At 40.8% G+C, this 20,159-nt stretch overlaps 1 protein-coding gene across 3 annotated transcripts in view; it reads left to right on the top strand.

Annotated features, from left to right (window-relative positions):
• TIA1 (TIA1 cytotoxic granule associated RNA binding protein) overlaps positions 1 to 20,159 on the top strand; it is a 48,958-nt gene that overhangs the window by 14,586 nt on the left and 14,213 nt on the right. The window contains exons 2-11 of one of the 3 annotated variants that reach the window (XM_082255397.1): positions 4,319 to 4,415; positions 7,619 to 7,717; positions 10,100 to 10,154; positions 10,499 to 10,531; positions 14,139 to 14,226; positions 15,105 to 15,180; positions 16,155 to 16,263; positions 16,875 to 16,970; positions 17,056 to 17,140; positions 18,125 to 18,248. In XM_082255397.1, the coding sequence (XP_082111523.1) occupies positions 4,319 to 4,415; positions 7,619 to 7,717; positions 10,100 to 10,154; positions 10,499 to 10,531; positions 14,139 to 14,226; positions 15,105 to 15,180; positions 16,155 to 16,263; positions 16,875 to 16,970; positions 17,056 to 17,140; positions 18,125 to 18,248 (862 nt within the window). Of the gene's footprint in view, positions 1 to 4,318; positions 4,416 to 7,618; positions 7,718 to 10,099; positions 10,155 to 10,498; positions 10,532 to 13,970; positions 14,227 to 14,400; positions 14,461 to 15,104; positions 15,181 to 16,154; positions 16,264 to 16,874; positions 16,971 to 17,055; positions 17,141 to 18,124; positions 18,249 to 20,159 lie in introns of those variants that run through there. The other 2 variants (XM_082255398.1, XM_082255399.1) reach the window with 2 other exon arrangements.

Below are 20,159 nucleotides of genomic sequence, written 5' to 3'. Positions count from 1 at the left end.
CGTGGGAGCCGACAGTCACGGGTCTCTGAAGAAACGGCACCAGCGGCCGTTCCTTCAGAGCGCATGCACCAGTGACGTCACTGGCTGCATGTAAGGTAAATATTTCCTAAACGGTACATGTTTAAAGCCTTATCGTAGGCTTACCTATAGGTAAAAGTGTCAGGAGGGTTTACTTCCTCTTTAAGGGGTGATTGTTACGGTTCTGACTTCGGAATGTTTTTAGGGTTTTTACTCAAACCTGTTCACAGTCCAGAGGAAGGAAGGCAAAATGCGTCCAGCCATGGGCCTCCAAGACACTAATCTGCTTTTGCAGAAGGATAGAGGTTTTTTGGTGTATTGTTTTTTCAGGTGGGCGCCAGGTGTTTTGGTTGAGCTCCTATTTACCTGGTTGGCTATAGTTTAACCTTGGGGATTTCTTTTTCGCTGTTCCCAGCCCTCATATTTAACACTGATTTGGGATGTCCCAATGGTTAAGAAGAATTAGGAGCCGTGTCTGCCAATGAACGACAGAAAAAATGGGATTTTTTGACTTGCTGTAAAATCCATTTCTCTGATGTTCATTGACGGGCACAGCACCCACCCCTCTGTGGAGTTGTAATTTTTCTGACATTACTTGTAACAAAACTGAGTAACTATAGCAGGGAGAGGGAGTATACCCTCTGGGACTGCCCATAGGCATAGCCAGACTTTTCTTTCTGCCTAGTGTCCTACTCCTGTAGGGGGCAGTATAACCCAATTGTTAAGAAGATCAGGAGCATCAGGCCCCGTTCACATTGCCGCGATCCGACTTGGGGGGGGCGACCTCCGAGGTCGCGGTGCGAGCAGCGCGCCGCGACCTCGGAGCGGCCGCCACGGACTTCATAACATTGAAGTCTATGGCGGTCGCCTCCGGGTCGCCCCAAAGAAGCTCCGGACCCTTTTTCTAAGTCGGAGCGACTTGTGCTGCTCCTATTAGAACGGGTCCGCAGCTTCCCTATGGAAGGCGACCTGTGAGGCGACCAGGTCGCCTCACAGGTCGCCTTAGTGTGAACGGGGACTTGGAGAAATGGATTTACGATAAGTCCCATTTTTGCTTAAATATTTTTATCAGCATTATACAGGCATACCCCGTTTTAAGTACACTCACTTTACGTACACTCGCGAGTACGGACACAGCCTGGTCAGCTTGGCATGGCATTACTCCCAGTTTTTAACATTGGCGTCTATGGGAAATCTTGGTCCGCTTGACTCCCAAACCCATAAGTGACAGGGATACCAAACTTAGGGAGCAATGTGAGGGGCCCCAGGACTACAACATATCCTATTTGTGGCCAGCCAGCTTGCCTAGGAAATGAAAAAAGGTATTGCTTCACTTTAAGTACATTTTCGTTTTACATACATGCTCTGGACCCATTGTGTACTTAAAAGCGGGGTATGCCTGTACTTTGCTTTTTAAATGGCTTTTCCCCCTAAATTAAGGGGAATGAATTATGGCTTTTGAAAAGTGTCGTTCAAAAACAGCTTGTCCCTCCATCTTTCAGCGGTTTCCTCTTTTTAGTATGGAACAGAACGCTCTGCTACACTAGAGACTGAGTGTCCTGAGATGACCTAATGTGAGCAGCTGTATTATGTAAAAACAACCAAAAGCTAAAGTTTATTCTGCCGGTCCCCGACCCATCAACATGCTAATTCAGTTTTTAAATAAAACCTTTCTGTTTTCATTGTTATACCTTATTTTAGAATCGTGATATCAGTGGGTCTCTGATCATGGCTGGTTGAAAGCTTTGGCAGGGTTCTTGTACATAGCTTTGTGAGCACATCACGACACCCAACCTCTGTCACGAGCCCTCAGCTCTTATGCAAGCAGGAGGTTGGCTATTGGGAGGAGTTGTACTGTTATAAAATTCCTTGAGTGGATGTCAGTCTGAAGGAGTGGACATTGTAGACAGACTTCATTTGCATGCAGACCACCCTAGGTAACACCCGTGTGTGATTCAAAGTCAACAGGATTTAAATAACTGAAATCCAGTGAATGAAAGGGGCAGGTCAGGGACAGTAAGACTGGGGAGGAAAGGCTAGATAATGCTGGATGCCCTCTTGACAGTAAGTGAGACAGGCTCTGTCTGACCTGCTGCGGCTTCTGATGCACACAATGACAAGCTCACAGTATGGTGCCAAATTGGAATAAGCTATTTCAGTACAGGAGAAGACTGTACAACTGTTTAAGACTCAAAGTGGAGGCAAGAATACCTACCTCTGCTCACTGCTATCCTGGGAGAAATGTAAGCTGTGCGGGGAATGCGCATCTCGGTGTACATTTTCCAGAAAAGATTGTAGACAGGTGTGTGTTTTTTATTTCATTTCAGAGGACACCTTGCTTGTCTCTTCTTCAAAAAAAGTCGTCCTGTTGTTTTTTTTTTTTCTTTGCCTTAAAGCCAAATGTTGGACGGTTCAATAGAAACCAGCCGACATTGGAACAGTGTGTACCAGAGTCGGTCTGCCCAGCTCTGTCAACACAATAGCACAGCAGTATAGATCTCCTCCCGAGCTGTCAGTTTTTTTTTTTTTTTTTTTTTTTTGTTCAGCTGTGCTGGGTTGAACCAAAAAAAAAACTACTAGTATGTATGGGTCTTAAGGCTGCATTTCACACATTGGCGTTTTAATTTGTGGGCAGAATCACTGCGATTCTGCCTGCGACATCAAAAGTGCCCTGGTGTGAATGACAAATCGCTCAATGCACATTTCAGATGCCATTTATTTGAATAGCACCTAAAAATGCAGTGCGGTTCTGCCAGGTTTGGCGTGCTGAGTCGTGGCAAACCGCATGGCATAAAGCTTGTCACCCAATAAAAGTTCAGGAGCTTTTTTGTGCAACATGCTTCACGCGATGGGGTTTGCCACGATTGCAGCGTGACCATTACGGCAGAATTGCACAGCGTTTTTTAGGGGGAACCGCCTTCTGCCATCTTCCTGGACTTTCCCATTCCACCAAGGAGCTCGGGACTGAAATGGGCGGTCGGGGCAACACATCATAGAGCTAGAGGAACTTCCATTACCCGATCATCTCTTTGGCATATGAAACTGGAAGCAATAAGGATTTTTGTCACTTCCGGTTTTGATTTGTTGCTTACAAGCATCTGGTCAAGCCACTCTCTGCTTGAGGGCAGAGGAAATAAATTGGGTCTAATAGACCACAGATCCCTAAATAAAGAGGACCTGTCACAGCCCATGCCATCACAAGTGTCAAAAAAAAATTAAATAGGGGGGGACTTAAAAAAACATTTAAAGCGCTCCCATCCCCCTATGCTTACACGCATACATTAACAGCGATTGCACCACACATGTGAGATATCACCACTAACTGAGCAATAGCAATTGTTTTGGCACCAGACCTCCTGTTTAAATTTAGTAACCTGTAAAGACTTTTAAAGCGTTGTCTGTGAAGCTTTTTTTTTTTTTTTTTAGGTACTGTAGTTTGTTGCCATGCCATGGGCATGCACAATTTTGAAGCGTGACGTGAGGTATCTGTTTGCTTGGCATTTTCCTCACCCAGGGCCTTTGCTTTCAGACAATATACAATGTTTGGGGGTTCCAAGTAATTATCTGGTTTAAAAAAATAAATAAAAAAATGCTGAAGGGAAGTGTCAGGATTTCCCTAGGCAGCAAGTGGTTAACCATAATTTATGGATTTTTTTTTTTTTTTCAACATCCAGTAAGTGCCGGTTCACACTTCCGCGTGTGCGGCGATCGCATGTAATATCGGAGCGCACTGCTCCTTCATTACATGCGATCGGATGTGCAGTGCGAATTCAGCCATACACTTTGTATGGCTAAATTCGCACTGCACCCGCACAAAAGTTGCACATGAGGCATTTTTTCAGCCGCATCAGGATCGGATCGCACAGTGGTTCACACTTGTGCGATCCGATCCTGTGCGAACTGTCAGATCGCACTGTGATATGCGATCAAACTGGGGGTGTCGTTAACATTTCATTGACACCCCCTGCGTATCGCATATGGCAGTGTGAACTGCCAGATGTGCGTTTGCGATGCGGGAACAGGCTGCGAATTCGCAGCCTTCCCGCATCGCACAAGTGTGACCCGGCACTTAGTGTTGAAGGTCTGTTTTTAGTAACAAAAGTTTGTATATTCATTTCTAAAACGCACCTTTGCTAAGCTTTTTTGTTAATCATGGTATATATTGGAGGAAATCTTATTTGTATGTTTAAAGCAGATTTCTTTTTTTTTTTTAGACATTTTTAAATGTAGCACTGCTTGCTTGTCAGGGTCTGCTTTAGTGTACCCATATTGACTTGTTCATTGACTTTTTGCATTGTAGGTATGTGGGTAACCTCTCTCGAGATGTGACAGAAGCACTGATACTTCAGGTGTTCAGCCAGATCGGTCCATGCAAAAGCTGCAAGATGATTATGGATGTAAGTTTTTAGTTGTCTTTATACCTGATGGCAGGCCTGGGTATAGCTTCACAAAATCTGAGGCAGTTTCTAAAGGTTAGGAAGCAACAACAATGTGACTCATGCACTTCTCATCACCGAATGGCCTCAGTTGTTCTGCAGCATGACTCCCTATGCACAGATGTATTACTCAGGAAGGCGACCAATGCACTGTGCAATAGCAAAACCTGGCTTCTACACTTTGTCATGTGGCCTATGGTCAACACCTTGTCACATGACATCATGCAGGGAAAGCCAAATCCCATTTTTTTTTTTAGCAATGTGCACTGGTCACTCGTCTGGCATGTATGTCTGCAAGAGAATGATTACTGGTTTATCTGCCTGCTGTGACACTTAGTATAGTCATAAATAGACCGTGTAGCTGACCTGGAGATCAGATGTAGTGACATTAGTGGGCAGGACAGAGGGGACTTTTCCGAATTCATAATTGGCAGGACAACTGGGATTGTTTTCAGCCCTGCCTTAGTTTGAAAGGATTGATTGGCAGTGATGAGGTGTCATTAGATTTATATTGTTTAGTTACATACCATGCAACCATTTCAAACTATGAATTTAGCTCATAAATCATAGAGGGGAAAATGCCATAAACTATATCATTATTTTCACACACACATATATACACGCAGTCACTCCACGAAGGAAAAAAAACAAGATATACAGTCAGTGAAATACAAGCAAATGTAACCAAAGACACCTGTAGCCTGACGGCACGCTCCACATCCCAGGAGAGATCAAAGGTGTACACCCACTCTACCTGTAATACATCAAGATAACTTAACAAAAAAAAGCTCCACACGTGCTCAACCTTACAATGTAAATATGAGAGGCATCACATAGATACAGGTAAAGAGCTAGGCCATATGACAGTTCACTGAGTTCAGCACAGAGGACTGAAATCACAACCTAAGGAACAATCGGTCTGAAACAGGAAGTGCAGACTCAATCCATACTTTATCAAATTTTCAAAGTGCCCCTCTGCTGGCGTAGTTTGCCTTAAAGAAAGGAAGTGCCATATTCTCTAAAGCTTTACAGGCCACCAAAGACGGTGCCGCTACTTTCTTTCTACAGAGGATATGTTTTTTGACATAATACAACAATGTATGAAGAGTGTGTATATAGCTCTAGTGGGAGCCAGCTCATCTACTAAGCTTGAAAGACCTGTTCTAACAGAAGGGCTGAGGGGAATGATGGTGACGGATTGAATACACTGATGGACATCTGTCCACTATGCTTGTATGTTATATGTATTCATGTATTCCCAAAAGATGAGCATAAATCTGTTTCAGAAAAGGAGCAACACCAGCAGGAAAAGGAGCTATTCCTGACTATTTTGGCCAGCTTAGCTGCTGTTAGGTACACTCTATGCAAAAATTTGTATTTAGTGATATCTTGCAGAGACCAACCTAGTGAAGGGGGGGGGGCCCTCACACATCCCCCCTCTTTGTCATCTATATCAGTACAGTACTGTGGCTGTCCAAATTGTTCTGCAGGTTTAAAGCCTTTTGGTTGTTTTTGGGAACAGCTATTTATAAATGGTAGACCGATTTAGAAAGATCATTATCCCTCAACATGGATTCTGAGTCAGATGGGTGAAAGGAGACCTGAACTGGGCCAAATTGGGAAGTGGTAAGCATGCCGTAGTTATAAATGGCAGAAAAATTGGGAGTTTGGAAGGTAGCATGTGGCTGTAAGATCATCAAAGGACTGAAACATGCCATTATGGATATCACCTAGCTTTTTTGATCCCATATTTGGTTCACACAACCGGATCCTCAGAGATAAAAATGGAGAGGTTTGGATTCTTCCATAAAGGGGTATGTGGCAAGATAGGGATCAGCCCTCCAAATTCTGACCCATGGGTCACCTGCCATGCCCATAGTGCCGATCTCATGGAACTAGTTTGGGTGTGAGGACCCCTATGTTCTAAATAGGTCAGCTCTTAATAAGAACCCACTACAGATGCTTCTATGGCCACTGTGGCATCATCTAAAGGGCCCGTTAGCAAAACTACCCAGCCAGAAAATACTTGTAAAATTTTGGGACTTCCAGGCCCCCTCCAGGGTTGTTGTAGGACATTGAGGGGGATCCTAGGATTAGAGCCCTGCCAAAGGAAATTGGTAAGCAGTCTATGAAGGGTTTTGAAAACGGTTTTGGGAATCAACACAGGGGAGTTTCAGTTGACATATAGAAATAGTGGATGAAATCAGATGCTGAGGGGTTGATTTAATACAACTGTAGAGTGCAAAATCTGGTGCAACTGTGCATGGTAGCCAATCTGCTTCTAACTTCAGCTTGTTCAATTAAGCTTTGACAATAAAACCTGGAAGCTGATTGGTTTCAATGCAGAACTGCACCAGATTTTGTACGCTCCGGTTTTAGTAAATCTCACCCTGAATTAGTTATACTGAGACCCAAGTATTTAACTTGATACCTAGTGTATGGGGTGAAACATTGGAGGAGCTAGGCAAGTTGGTTTTACTTAAAGGGAAAACTGTGGACTTGTGCCAGTTCACTCGTAGGCCTGCAAAAGAGGCCGTATGGTCTAGGATGGCTAAGGCATGGTATGGAAACCTCCAGGGTCTTGCAGGAACACCACCACATCATCCACATAAAGCACCATTCATTCATCAAGGCTACCCACCCAGATACCGCTGATGTGAGGCTAAGGTATGTAATGCAAGAGCAATGGCTCTTTGGAAAACCCTCTGTTAATCTACTGCCCATTTTAATAGCCACCTCTGGGTGCTCATACAGTAAATTTATTCATTGAAGGAACTCCTCCCCTAATCCCATGTGGACCAGAACCCCACCCATATACACTTAGTCCACTGAATAAAATGCTTTTTCAGGGTTCAAAAAGACCAGTACATGATTGTCGGGGTGGTCAAAATGCAATTTAGTGTGAGTGAAAACCCTTCACAAATTGATGTCGTGACTTTACCATGTTTAGAAATGCCATTTACAGCTTGTTTGCAAATGCTGGAAATCCAAGCAAACGCTGGAAATACAAACAGGAGTTAGATAGTAATAGAATGAATAATTAGTCAATAGGTTTCTTTTCATTGGTCTATTGAGATGCTTGATGTTGTCTTGTGTGTAACAATTCTTGTCTTTTTCTTTATTCGACATATACCTCTAATCAGTTTTTTTTTTTTTTTGAGCAGACCGCTGGAAATGATCCCTACTGCTTTGTGGAGTTTTATGAACATCGCCATGCCGCTGCATCCTTAGCTGCTATGAATGGGCGAAAGATAATGGGCAAGGTATGTATTTTTCAACTGAAAAGTAGCATTTCATTTACAGTGTCACTTTATTGGAACATTTCGTGAGAAAGGTGGCTAAGGCCCCATGCACACAAGGCGTTTTTGCAGCTGCTTTTAGGAGCATCGGACTCTTTTTTTCTTTTTTTTTTTGGCAGCTTTAAAACGCTTTTTTTTTTTTTCAAAAAAATGTTTTTCATGCATTATATTTTAAAAAAGAAAAAAAATGCTGTATCCAGCTTAACCCCCCCCCCCCCAAAAAAAAAAAATCCTCTTTATGCTTACCTGAGCCCCATCACGATCCAGCGATGTGCTCAAGAGCAGCGGCTCTGTGCTCTGTCCCTCCCTCGTAGGGCAGATCCACAGCAATTCTGCTGTCAAACTCAGTGACGAGGAGGCGGGACTTGGGATCAAGCCCACTCCAGTGCCCCCCATCAGAAGCATCTTCCTATGGGGACACTAGATGAAGAGGAGGAGCCAGTAGTGCCAGCAGAGGACCCAAGAATAGAACAATCGGGGCTGCCCTGTGCAAAACCATTGCACAGAACTGGTTAAGTATTGTGTTTTTTATTTTTGTGAAAAATACATTTTAACTTTAGGAAAACTGTAAGGCAAACTTATATTGGTTTTGCTAGTAGGTCTGCACTTGTATTACATTTTAGTCAGGTCTAGAAACCAGTACATACTAGTACAGTAAAACCTTGGATTGCGAGCATAATTCGTTCTGGAAACATGCTTGTAATCCAAAGCACTCCTATATCAAAGAAAATTTCCCCATAAGAAATAATGGCAACTCAGATGATTCGTTCCACAAGTCCTTCAGTTTATAGTCTATATACAAAGATTATAGCAATGTGATAGGTTGTGTAACCATAAAATGTCCATCCACAATATGCAGCCTTCCCAAGGGGATTAGAAGCAAAATCTAGCAGAGCTACAGAATATAAGAGAGATGAGAGGCGCCTCTAAGTGTAGCAATATGGTTACATTTAATGAAGGTTCAACATTTAGCATCTCACATGGTTGATGATTAAAATAGGCACACCTAAGTATGCCGGCATCCGGGGTAAAGCTGTCCACATAGACCATCTTCTGAACCACCGACTCTCACCACTGTTAGTCTGCAATCATGACCAGGAAGAATAGCCTGCAGTAGAGTGATCTGAAAGTGAGGCTTTGAATCACTTGTGGAGTGCAGCGGGGAAGGGATGATGAAGATGGCTGTGCGGAGGATGGTCTATGTGGACAGCTTTACCCCAGATGCCTGCATACTTAGATGTGCCTGTTTTAATCATCAACCATGTGAGTTGTTAAATATTGAACCTTCATTAAATGTAACCATATTGCTACACTTTAGAGGCTCCTCTCTTCTTTTTTATACATGACGCTACTTGTATATCAAGACATCGCTTGTATATCAAGTCAAAATTTATTTAAAAAACGTGCTTGTCTTGCAAAGCGTTCTCAAACCAAGTTACTCTCAAACCAAGGTTTTACTGTATATACTTTGTTCAAGGATTGCCTAAACCCAAGGCATTCTGTTAAACAAGAAAACAACTTCATCATGGTAGTCTGCTTTTTGGACTGCATTATAGTTGAAAGTGGTTGTAAAGGCTGAAGGTTTTTTACCTTCATGCTCTCTATGCATGAAGGTAAAAAAACTTTCAGTGTGTAGGTCCCTCCTCAGCCCCCCCTCAATACTTACCTAAGCCCGATCTCGATCCAGCGATGTGCACGAGAACAGAAGCTCACCCGGGTCTCTCCCTTCTGATTTGCTGAGATGCAGCAGCAAGAGCCATTGGCTCCCACTGCTGTCATTCACAGCCAGTGAGGGCCGGGGGTAGGGGCAGAGCCTCGCTCTCCATGTTTTATGGACGCAGAGAGCCGGCTCAGGAGCACGCACGTGTGCCCGACAGCAAGTGGCTTGCTATGGGGGCAAGGGGAAAGGGCCAGAGCAATGGACTCGAGTAGAAGAGGATCGGGGCTGCTGCTCTGTGCAAAACCATTACACAGAGCATGGAATGTATGGCATGTTGGTTTTTGTTTTTTTAAATACATATTTTTACTTTACAATCACTTTAACCCTACTATTGGCAAGTGAGGCTGCCCTTAAAAGTTCCAATATTAGGTCCAGTAGTGAGGTTCTGGAGGGAATGACCCAAACTGCTGAAGTTGGATTTTGCATTATAAAGTACAAACGGCAGTTTAAGGACACTTCAATGCAAGAAGCTGCATTCTTCTGATTACCTTTTTATTAGTAGATGGTTTTCTTCTAAAGAAATAGTGTAAAAAGCTGCTTTATTGACTTGCAAGGCTTGTAGAACTCATTTCAAAGTTTTTGTACCAATGTGGTTGTTTTTTTATTTTTTTATTATTTATTTACAGGAAGTTAAGGTTAACTGGGCCACCACTCCTAGCAGCCAAAAGAAAGATGCGAACAGTAAGTTTACCACACATTGTACTAGTTTATTATTATTTTGTAATTGATAAATGCATATTACATTAAAACCACTATAAAAAATTGACAATCTATAGATTGGCGTTTCTCATCCTATGATTATCATACATACCTCAAGCAGTGTCAATCTGCCTTTTAACTACTTCCTTTCTGCGTTGGTCAATCTAAGTATATATTAAACAATACCCTTATTTCTTTAGATTGTGGGGTGAGATGTTAATACTTGATAAAGAAAAGTAAGATGGTTGAGAAACATTGCCTTTAGATAATTTGTATTCTTGTGTTTGTGCTAATATTTTAAGAACAAATCTAATCTTTGTCATCAGGTAGTTCCGTTGTCAACACACTGCGTTCTCAAGGTAATTGTGTCTTTTTATGGATAAAAATTCAATCTCTCGCGGGTGACCAGCGACAGTCAGGCTGTTCCTATCCACTCCTTTCTTCTGCCATCTCCCTCTTAAGCTGCCTTTTTCCTGTTACTTTGGCAGTCTTGATCATTGAGTATAACCAGTGAACCTAGCCATTCCTTAACCCATAGCTAACCTTCTGTATCCCATAATAACATTGGTGTCGCTGGAGATAACCACTTCTATGGAGGTGGTTCTGCTACAAAACGCAGTTGTGGAGCGATGTTTAGATATCACAAGACAAGTAGCAAAACAAAGAAATCTTTGTTGATTTATAGGTATAAGATTGCTCCTGGCTTTAATTCTACAAGGAGCTAAGACCTATTTTTATTTTTTTCACAAAATGCCTTCTTCAAGGAGATTGCTCATGATTCTTAACTACCTCAATACCAGACACTTTCACCCCCTTTATGCCCAGGCCAATTTTCAGATTTCAGCGTTATACCTTGACAATTTCCCAAATTTAAATTTTTATCTTTTTTTTTTTTTTTTTTGACAAATTTAATTACCACTGGGTTTTCTATTTTTTGCTTAATAAACTAAAATTTTGGGGGGGGAAAAACCCACATTTTTTTTCATTTGTTATTGAATTTTGCAAATCTTTCTGCATACGTTTTTGTTTTTCTTTCTTCATACATTTAGGCCAAAATTCATTCTGCTACATTTATTTTTTAAAAAAAATAACCCAAATCGGTGTATATTGTTTAATCTGTAAGAAAGTTAGAGTCCACAAACTATGGCTCAGTCCTGATGTACTGACATCCTATCTCCTTTCACAAGGCCCTAAATCGTCAATACAATACAAATGACCTATTTTTGAAAAGTAGACAGTCCAGGGTATTTAGTAAAAGGCATGTTTTTTACATACTGGGAACAGAGGAGTACAGTGTCACCATAGTGACATTGTATTACTCTGGGAAGGTGTTTGGGATTTTTTTTTTTTTTTTTTTTTACATGCTATGATAGGTTATGCAGCGATGACCACTGCTGTAAGCAACAATATTTTTTATAGGTTATACAGCGATGACCACTGCTTTAAGCAACAATATTTTTTATAGGTTATACAGCGTTGACCACTGCTGTAAGCAACAATATTTTTTATAAATGGCAACCATTCATCCAGTGTGTACTATTGTGAAGCTGTGATTGGCCACAGCTATCACATGGTACAGATGCACTGTGCTTGGACCTGTCTATACCATGTGATCAATCACAGAGATCGACACAGCAGTACACGGTTATGAACGAAAGTCCTTTATCTATGTACAACGGTCATGTGATCTGCTGCCTTTGGGCACAGCCAGTGATGGATCATGCTGCAGTGCAGCCCCTAGGGCGTGCGCAAGGTGCGATCCTGGGTGGACGTCATATGACATCCACCTGGAATGGGAGCACTTCCACTTGGCCATCATTCTACTATAGGCTGGACAGGAACTGGTTAAACATTAATTTAATGTTTATTGACGTTATTTGAAGTTCAAATTTATATGAATTCTATCTGATGTATACAAATCTTTTGGGTACATTTCCACAAATTTGCACTTTTGTGGAGGGCCTTTCACTTTCTGGCATATGCTGCTTTGAAAACTGTTAAATGCAATACTTATAAAATACACCACTGTTCAAAAAGAGTATATGTTAGAAAAGTACTCATATTTTAGTATGCAGTACTGTGATCCCTTGCTGATAATTGGGTTAAATACCTCTGTTTAGTTTTGCTTATCACCACCTTGGCTCCCTAACAAGGACTGCCTGCTTCAGAAAAAAAAAATCCAAGGTTTTTGCATGTGAACCCTCTTAGACTAAACCAGCAGTAAATCTAGTATATATGAGATAAGATGCCATTACTTATTTTTGTTGAGTGGCTGGAGTTTCAAGTTAAATAACTTATGCTTCTGCAGACAGACCTGTGGGTTAGAGTATAAATGACAGCAAAGATGCAGCATAAAAGTAGAACAAAAGGCTTTTTTTTTTTTTTTTGTATAATAAGGGAGGGTTGTAAGGCCCATCTGTGTCCCATTGAAGAGATTTTCCTTCCCTTCCTCTCCCATAGCCAAAACATTAAATGAGTGGAACCCCTTTAAATCGAGGAAATCTTTGGTTGTCACCAGAACCAATTTCCCCATTGTGATTTCTACACCTCCCCCCCTCTATTCCTGTGTTCATATGACAACCCAGAATTTGGATTTCTTTTTTTTTTTTTTTTCACTTTAGGTGAAAGTGGTCACCAGTGTAAATAGAGAGGGTAAGCCCCCTGTTCGCAACGGTGCAGCTTACAATGTGATTTGACAGATCAGTCGCATGACAAGTCACACCCTATTTCCGGCTGTGGAAGCGGCTCCAACTTGCACCGACTTTAAAAAGGTTCCTGCACTATTTTTGCCGATTTCATGTTCGACTTGCTTTGCCATTGGTGCATGAATTTGCTCTGATGTCGACAAGCTGCATATGAAATGGCACTGGCCAGCGGTTTTGAAATCGTGCTGAAATAGAGTAATTTCAAAGCTGCATTCAGTGTGAACTGGGGCTAAATCTCCCTAGCAGGTATAGTAAGAGAAAATGATAATCTGACAGGGTTTTAATCTCTGTCCACTTTATCCAAAAAAAAAAAAAAAAGTTTGCCTTTTTAGTTATACTTTAGATGAGAGATAAAATCTGTGCAAGGACTCAGTCCTTGTAACTGTAGCATAGAGTAGGCGTTTTTATCCTCCATTTTGCCGAAGATTTGGTCACTACATATCACTTTGTAGAGGCTGGTTTTAAAGCATCTAATTCTACTGTATGCATAGCAGTGTATGTTTGAAAAATAAGTGTAATACAGCTCATCTTACGTGAAACTTAGTATATTCCAGAAAGGGATGGCCCTCCTAATATCATAATTTTTAAGAATCATGTCTTAATCCATATCAGTCTGAGTGATGAAAAAGAAAAAGGGGCAGTATTTTTCATGGTAACTGATCACATTCTAACGCTTTGCCATAGGCAATGTCCATAATCTGAAGCTTGTTCTTTAAAAGTTGTTGCCTGGTAAACTAAGGAAAGATCCTTGCCAATCCAGGCAGCTATTCTCCTTTAAGAAGGCATTTTTTTTGTATTTTTATAGTGTAGAATATTTTGACCTACCAGTGTCTGAAACTTCTATAATTTTTTTTGCTTTGTGGCAATGTCTGCCATATGAGCATGGCTGCGCCTATATTCTTTCTCCAGATAACATACCAGTTGTGTGTGTGTGTCTACAAAAAAACTAGATATATTTTTTCACTTTATTGGGGCATATTTTATTTGCATCATTTATTAGAAAATCTATTTTTAAATAAGTTCAGTGGTTTAATATAGTAACCAATGATACAATAACGTACATGGGCAATACATAGAATTGAGCAATGTGTCTAATCTGGGGGGTTTTAGTTTAACATCTTGTGAATCTTGTATCTGCTGCTTTTTTTTTTTCTAATAATGAAGCAATATATTGAGTTGAGTAATCTGTAATATGACATTTAAAAATATGAAAATGTTGTTTTCCCCTTTCACCTTGTTCCCATCTCCTTCTCCCAACAAGATCATTTCCATGTTTTTGTTGGTGATTTGAGCCCCGAGATAACAACTGATGACATTAAAGCTGCCTTTGGACCTTTTGGAAGAATATCGTAAGTAGAAAGAAAAGACGGAGCCAATCTTTTCCTGTGTAACTTCAATGTCCTTTAGATACTTGCTGCGTTCTCCAATCCTCATTCAAAATAATTTCACTATTGAATTTTTCTTTTTCTTTTTTTTTATTACTGTTAACTGGTTTTTAATATTTAATTTCTCAAAATTTACAGCTGGCCACAGACCAAAAAGGGGGTTAACGCATTGACCTGAGAATTCAGTTAACAGGCCACGTATGCCCTTTTTTTTAATTCCTATTTTTTTTTAAATATATATATCATTTTTCCTATTTTCCGTTTTTATTATTATTTCCATTTAAGTAATTGAAATTGTGTTTGCAATGACCAGGAACAATTTGCATGGTTTAACTTTTTCACAGCTGGCGTGGTCTGCAGAGCACCATTGTTGCAGGTCTCTTCTGCATTGAAAGAGTTAAAAATAAATGAATGGATAAAACACACAAAGCCACTAATTTTAAAGGTGTACAACTATTCCAAGGTTAAATGACTCAATTTTCAGTCGCTTGCTTTAGCCCATGCTTGATGTGGAAGTAGCCATGTTGTGAGTGGGATCAGCTGTAGTTTGTGTTAATGTGTTTAAGTTGTTACAATCAATTAATTTGCATGTACACCTGATTACTTGCCATTCCCCTCCACCCCTTTTAAACAGAGGTTAGTTTTTAGCTCTTTATGACCGATATAAGGGGACTGCTTTAAACGTTTTCATTTGCTGACGCTTCCTACTTTGGCCTTTTTAAAAGGGACAAAGGAGTGATATGGGGTCACGGTGTGGTCTGTTGTGATTTGCTTCCCTTATTTGTATTTGCTTTTGGGAATGCAATTCCATGGGTAAATGGGTCTTTGTTTTTTGCTTGCAGAGATGCACGAGTAGTGAAGGACATGACAACTGGAAAATCAAAAGGCTATGGTTTTGTTTCTTTCTTCAACAAATGGGTATGTTTAGTTCCTGCTTGTACTGCAGTTTGCAACCCTATGTTAACTGATATCCATTTCACCTTGTGCACTTGTTTTCAGTTGCTGGGGATTTCCAACTTAAATATGTAATTTCTCTCTGGAAAAAAAAATTGTTTTTCAATTTTTGTTTTATTCTAGACTTAGAGAATACCCATAGGGCTCTTTTTTGAGGGCTTACCTGCCGCCCTCAGTAAAGTGATCCATGCTGCCTCCTAAACGTGTTTTTTTTTTTTTATCCCAAGGGGGCTTTTGTGATACCACACTGCAACAGCAAGCCACGTTTTGCCTTATGGTTGCAGTGCTTTCCCATTCACCTCAGTGGGTGAGTTTGATAGGCGATGCAGCCTGTCAAACTCTGCAGGCCGACTTGAAAATGCCACGGCATGTGTACAGCCCTTTCCAGCTGGAATGTGAGAATGTAGGTGGGCATCCTAATCTGTTTACCCTATGCAGAATCATGTTTCAGAAAGATAGACATTTCGCCCATCCACTTTTTTTTTTTTTTTAAAGCAAGGTCCACTTAATATAACCAGGCCCCATCCACTATAATTAATAGCAGCTTTAGAGTGAAAATAAAAACGCATAACTAATACTTCCTTGAGCTTAGCTCTCTTCTAAAGCATCTAAAAAAGGTGACATGGTCTTCCTTCTGACGAAACCCTGAGGAATGCCAAATATCGCTGCACTGTGCTATGGCATCATCTTCAAGATTTCATAAGCTCGCCTTTCCCAGGGATCTCTTCAAAAGGAAGGTGATCTCACCAACTGCACAGAAGTTTGGGGTGTGGGGTAAGTATGTTGTGTTAATTTTTTTTTTTTTTTTCCCCCTCCTACTTTCTCTAGAACAGGTGTAATTGAGCTTGGCACCTCTGTTCATAACTAATGGATTTTAAGAAATCAAAAGATTTTGAAGAGTATATAGAAGTCTTTTTTTTGTCTTTGTCTTTTTTCAGGATGCAGAAAGTGCTATTGCACAGATGGGAGGACAGTGGCTTGGTGGTCGACAAATTAGAACAAACTGGGCCACGAGAAAACCTCCAGCCCCAAAAAGCACCTATGAATGTGAGTAGCATCTCAACAGGATATCTTTACCAGCCATCTAAAAGTATAGTTGTAACTGTTTTTGGAAAACCTAAAGTGAAGGATGGCTGGCATTCTTTTTTTATTCTCAATAATAAAACTCTGATTGTAGACATTATTTTAACCCCCACCTTTTGTTCATTACACTTTAAAGGATAAGTTCACCTTTGGTTTGCTCGTCCCCCCTATAGACCCCAAGTTGCAGGAAAGCCGGACCAAAGTAGTTCAGGAACTACTTTGAAGTCGCTTCGACTTTAAGTCACACAGATATATGAACGATTATCATAGTGAAAAATGGGGTGCGACTTGTCATACGACTTTTGGGGTCACAAGACAAGTTGCACAGTTGTGAATGGGGCCTAATGTGTAGTATTTGTCTAGGTCTTATTGATTTTTGGGTGACCCTGGAATTTTCACAAAAACCTGATCTTTGCCCTGGATTTAGATTTATGTTTAGGGCAAACTTGTGTTGACATTACCTTTGTGTTATCCATTCTGATACAGTATTTGTGGATTTTTTGTAGGTTTGGTTTTTTTTTGTGATATAGTTATCTTTACTCCTATAAGCCTTCCTAAATATACTTTCTCTTCAGCCAATACAAAACAGTTGTCTTATGATGAGGTGGTCAACCAGTCAAGTCCCAGCAACTGCACTGTGTATTGTGGTGGTGTTACATCCGGGTTAACAGGTAAGCGTTTAATGCTTTTCAGAGAGGTTATCCTGCCCTAGGGAGATTACTTTATTTTAATGTTGCGTCTATGGTTCTTCTACAGAACAACTCATGCGTCAGACTTTTTCCCCATTTGGTCAAATAATGGAGGTCCGCGTTTTCCCAGATAAAGGGTACTCTTTTGTACGGTAAGTCATTAGGTTGCAATTAACTGCATAGGGAACTGGGTCCACTCCTTTTGTGTATGTTGTCTCTGTAGTGTGCTCCTTTCTTTAAAATGAACCAAAACTCAGTTTTAAACGTCTTAACTAGGTGTTGTGCCTAACAGGCAATTCGGTATGCCTTTTATTACCTTTTGAGTAGCTACAGACCCTCCTATAGTCTCCTCTCTAATTTAGTTGCACTTTTTGCTAGTGGGGCCTGATGTTTCTGGACTTGGATGTTAGCGAAGCTTTATTCATTATCTCCCTTTGTGAAGAAATTGTTCCTATTGGACAGCAGACCTAACAGGGCTTAGCCATGGAGTCAGATCCCAAGGAATCTATATAGGTGAAGAGTACAGAACAGGCTCTTCTGGCTAATTGAAGGAAATGGCATGTACTTTGGGGTATCTGCTCTTAGCTTCACTATTGCTTACCTCATTCTCACACTGACTAAGAGCAAATATGCCAATCCGTAAAGTCATAGGCCTTATCTTCATACTTCTGGGTTAGGGACTGTGAGGTTAGTAATGACTACTTTCTTTCTGAAAACCTTTCCTTTTTAAAAGGGTAAGCCTTTTTATCTGTAGAATATTAACTATATTCCATTGCTTGATAGCAAAGCCCCTTCAAAAAAAAAAAAAAAAAAAAGGCTTTCTGTCTGGCTTTTTTTGTTGAATAATCTGGCCCTGGCACTGAAGTCGCATGAAGGCACTTCCTATATGAAAAGGGTACATCATGTACTCTACCTGTCCTTAAGTTTTTGTTGAATTTTATTGACCTGATCTTGCATTTTTGGGGCCTGGAAAGCATATACAACTGCTCTCCTTATTAACTTGTCTATATGATATTAAACCATGAGAACACAAGAAGTGGCCCCTATTCTGTGATGACCTAGATGGGGGAATGTGGATCTGTGTAAAAGTGTAATGCTGTGAATACTATTTGATGGGTCGTTGTGTATCTTTTCAGGTTTAATGCTCATGAAAGTGCAGCTCATGCTATAGTTAGTGTAAATGGAACTACTATTGAAGGTCATGTGGTAAAGTGCTACTGGGGCAAGGAGACTCCAGATATGCTGAATCCAGTACAACAAGTAAGTGCATTTTACATCTTTTACTAAGCCAGCTACTAAACAAAGGAAAACTAAACAGCAGTTAATGTTGTGGGTACAGATTGACGACCATAGGAATTCACTAGGATAATTTCATGAAAGTAGCACTTTCTACGTGTAGCATAAAGAGTTCCCCTTCACTACAGATCAGTGTGTTTTGTGTTCTGAAGGGCTAAAGTGTACCTGCTGGTGATTTTAGTTTTTTCATAGAATATGGCGGTGTCACTGCAGTAGCCATAATGGCAGATATCGCTATGCGGGATACTGCAGATAAAACATTTCACCTGCTGAAGATGGTTGGCCCATTTACACAACTATGTAAAGGCTTCAGAACAGGGTAAAGTACCCTAGGAGTACCATTCAGGTCCAGACAAAACATTTTGACCTTGGCTAGAGTAGCAAACAGTTAGAACCTCTGTCAGATTTCCACTGCTTTAACCGGTATCCCGTGACCATGCAGAAAGTGAATGGAAGATCCCCGACAGTGATGTGAACAGAAGTTCTAACCATTTCTCACACTGCTAAAAAAAAAATTATTTCTAGAGAGAAATTTCAATTCCTGTCCTGGAAGTTGGGGCATACTTTATTTCTCAGAATTTTGGGGTTTTCTTTCACTTTTGGTAAACGGGACCAAACAGAGGGTGAATATCCCTAAAATGGAACACGTAGCGCTTAAAAACCTGACCGGTGTTCTTATCCCTCTCCACTCTATCCAAAGCAAAAAAATAATTACCTTCAACTATATTTTACATCTCTTAATATACTAAGCGAGTCACTTTCAGATAAAGTAAGATCAACTTGTTTTTATTCCTCCAATGACAATTGTGGTTGCAGTCTTTTGAGTGGTTAGGTTTGAAAGATGTCCATTCCTGAATTGGAGGACACCATTTTAACCACTTGCCGACCACCAAACTGTAAATGTACGTCATGTTTTTTATGTTAAATACTGGGGTTAGGGCAGCAGGTAGCTGTCCGTAAACCCGGAAGCGATCTACTCCGGGCGATAGCTGGGCAGGAAGTCAAATGAGGGCAAGATGGCCCTGACTTAACTCTATGCCCACGGAGGACCAGGGCGACCTCCGATGTCACTACCTGTTCTCGGCCATCAACTTTTTTTTTTTTTTTTAAAGTAAGTCACGCCCACATATTTAATAGGTGTTCACACTGCACATGTGACAAGTACTGTAGTTTGTCGCCATTCCACGAGCGTGGTCAGTTTTAAAGCATTAAAAACCAAGAATTCCGCGCTAAGGAAAATGGTCAATAAAATAAAGTTGGGAAAGGCTGCAGCCCACCTCCTATCTATACTCCAAGGGAATATATAGTACAATTAAAAGAATGTGGGGGGAGGTAATGGCGTTGCCTGGAAATATCAGTGGTGTGATGGTATGTGTAAAAAGAATCAATTGATAATCAGAATACCCAATAAATGGGTGAAGTAAAAACCTGGTCTTATTGGGGACTTCGATAAATAAATATAGGTGTAGGAGGCCCAAAAAAAAAATATATAAATCTTTAGAAACTATCAAATAATGATGTTGGCGAATCGGATCCGGTAAGTCTAACAGTTTAGTACCAAAGCATAATAAGCTGGAGCAATACCAATGATCTCTTAGAACTAGGATTCCATCACATGTAATGTACACTTAATGAGAAATACATTCAAAAACTTGATTTCTCTTACGTCCTCCGACAGTCGCCGCCCACTTATACAGTCTTCACCAATGGGGGTATTGACTTCTCCTTATGAGTAGCTAGGCAAAAGACTTGTTAAAACAAAAGCATTTACATAGACACACCCATGGGGGCTGTCCCACTAATCCAATACCCTCCTGCAATAGCCATCCCAACTCAGTTCGTCTTCTGCCTAGTTCAGGAGTAGATAGGCTTCCC

The sequence above is a fragment of the Pelophylax lessonae genome (genome assembly GCF_965119305.1).
Source record: "Pelophylax lessonae genome assembly, chromosome: 4".
Lineage (NCBI taxonomy): Eukaryota > Metazoa > Chordata > Amphibia > Anura > Ranidae > Pelophylax > Pelophylax lessonae.
This window is presented reverse-complemented; position numbering and strand designations above follow the sequence as displayed.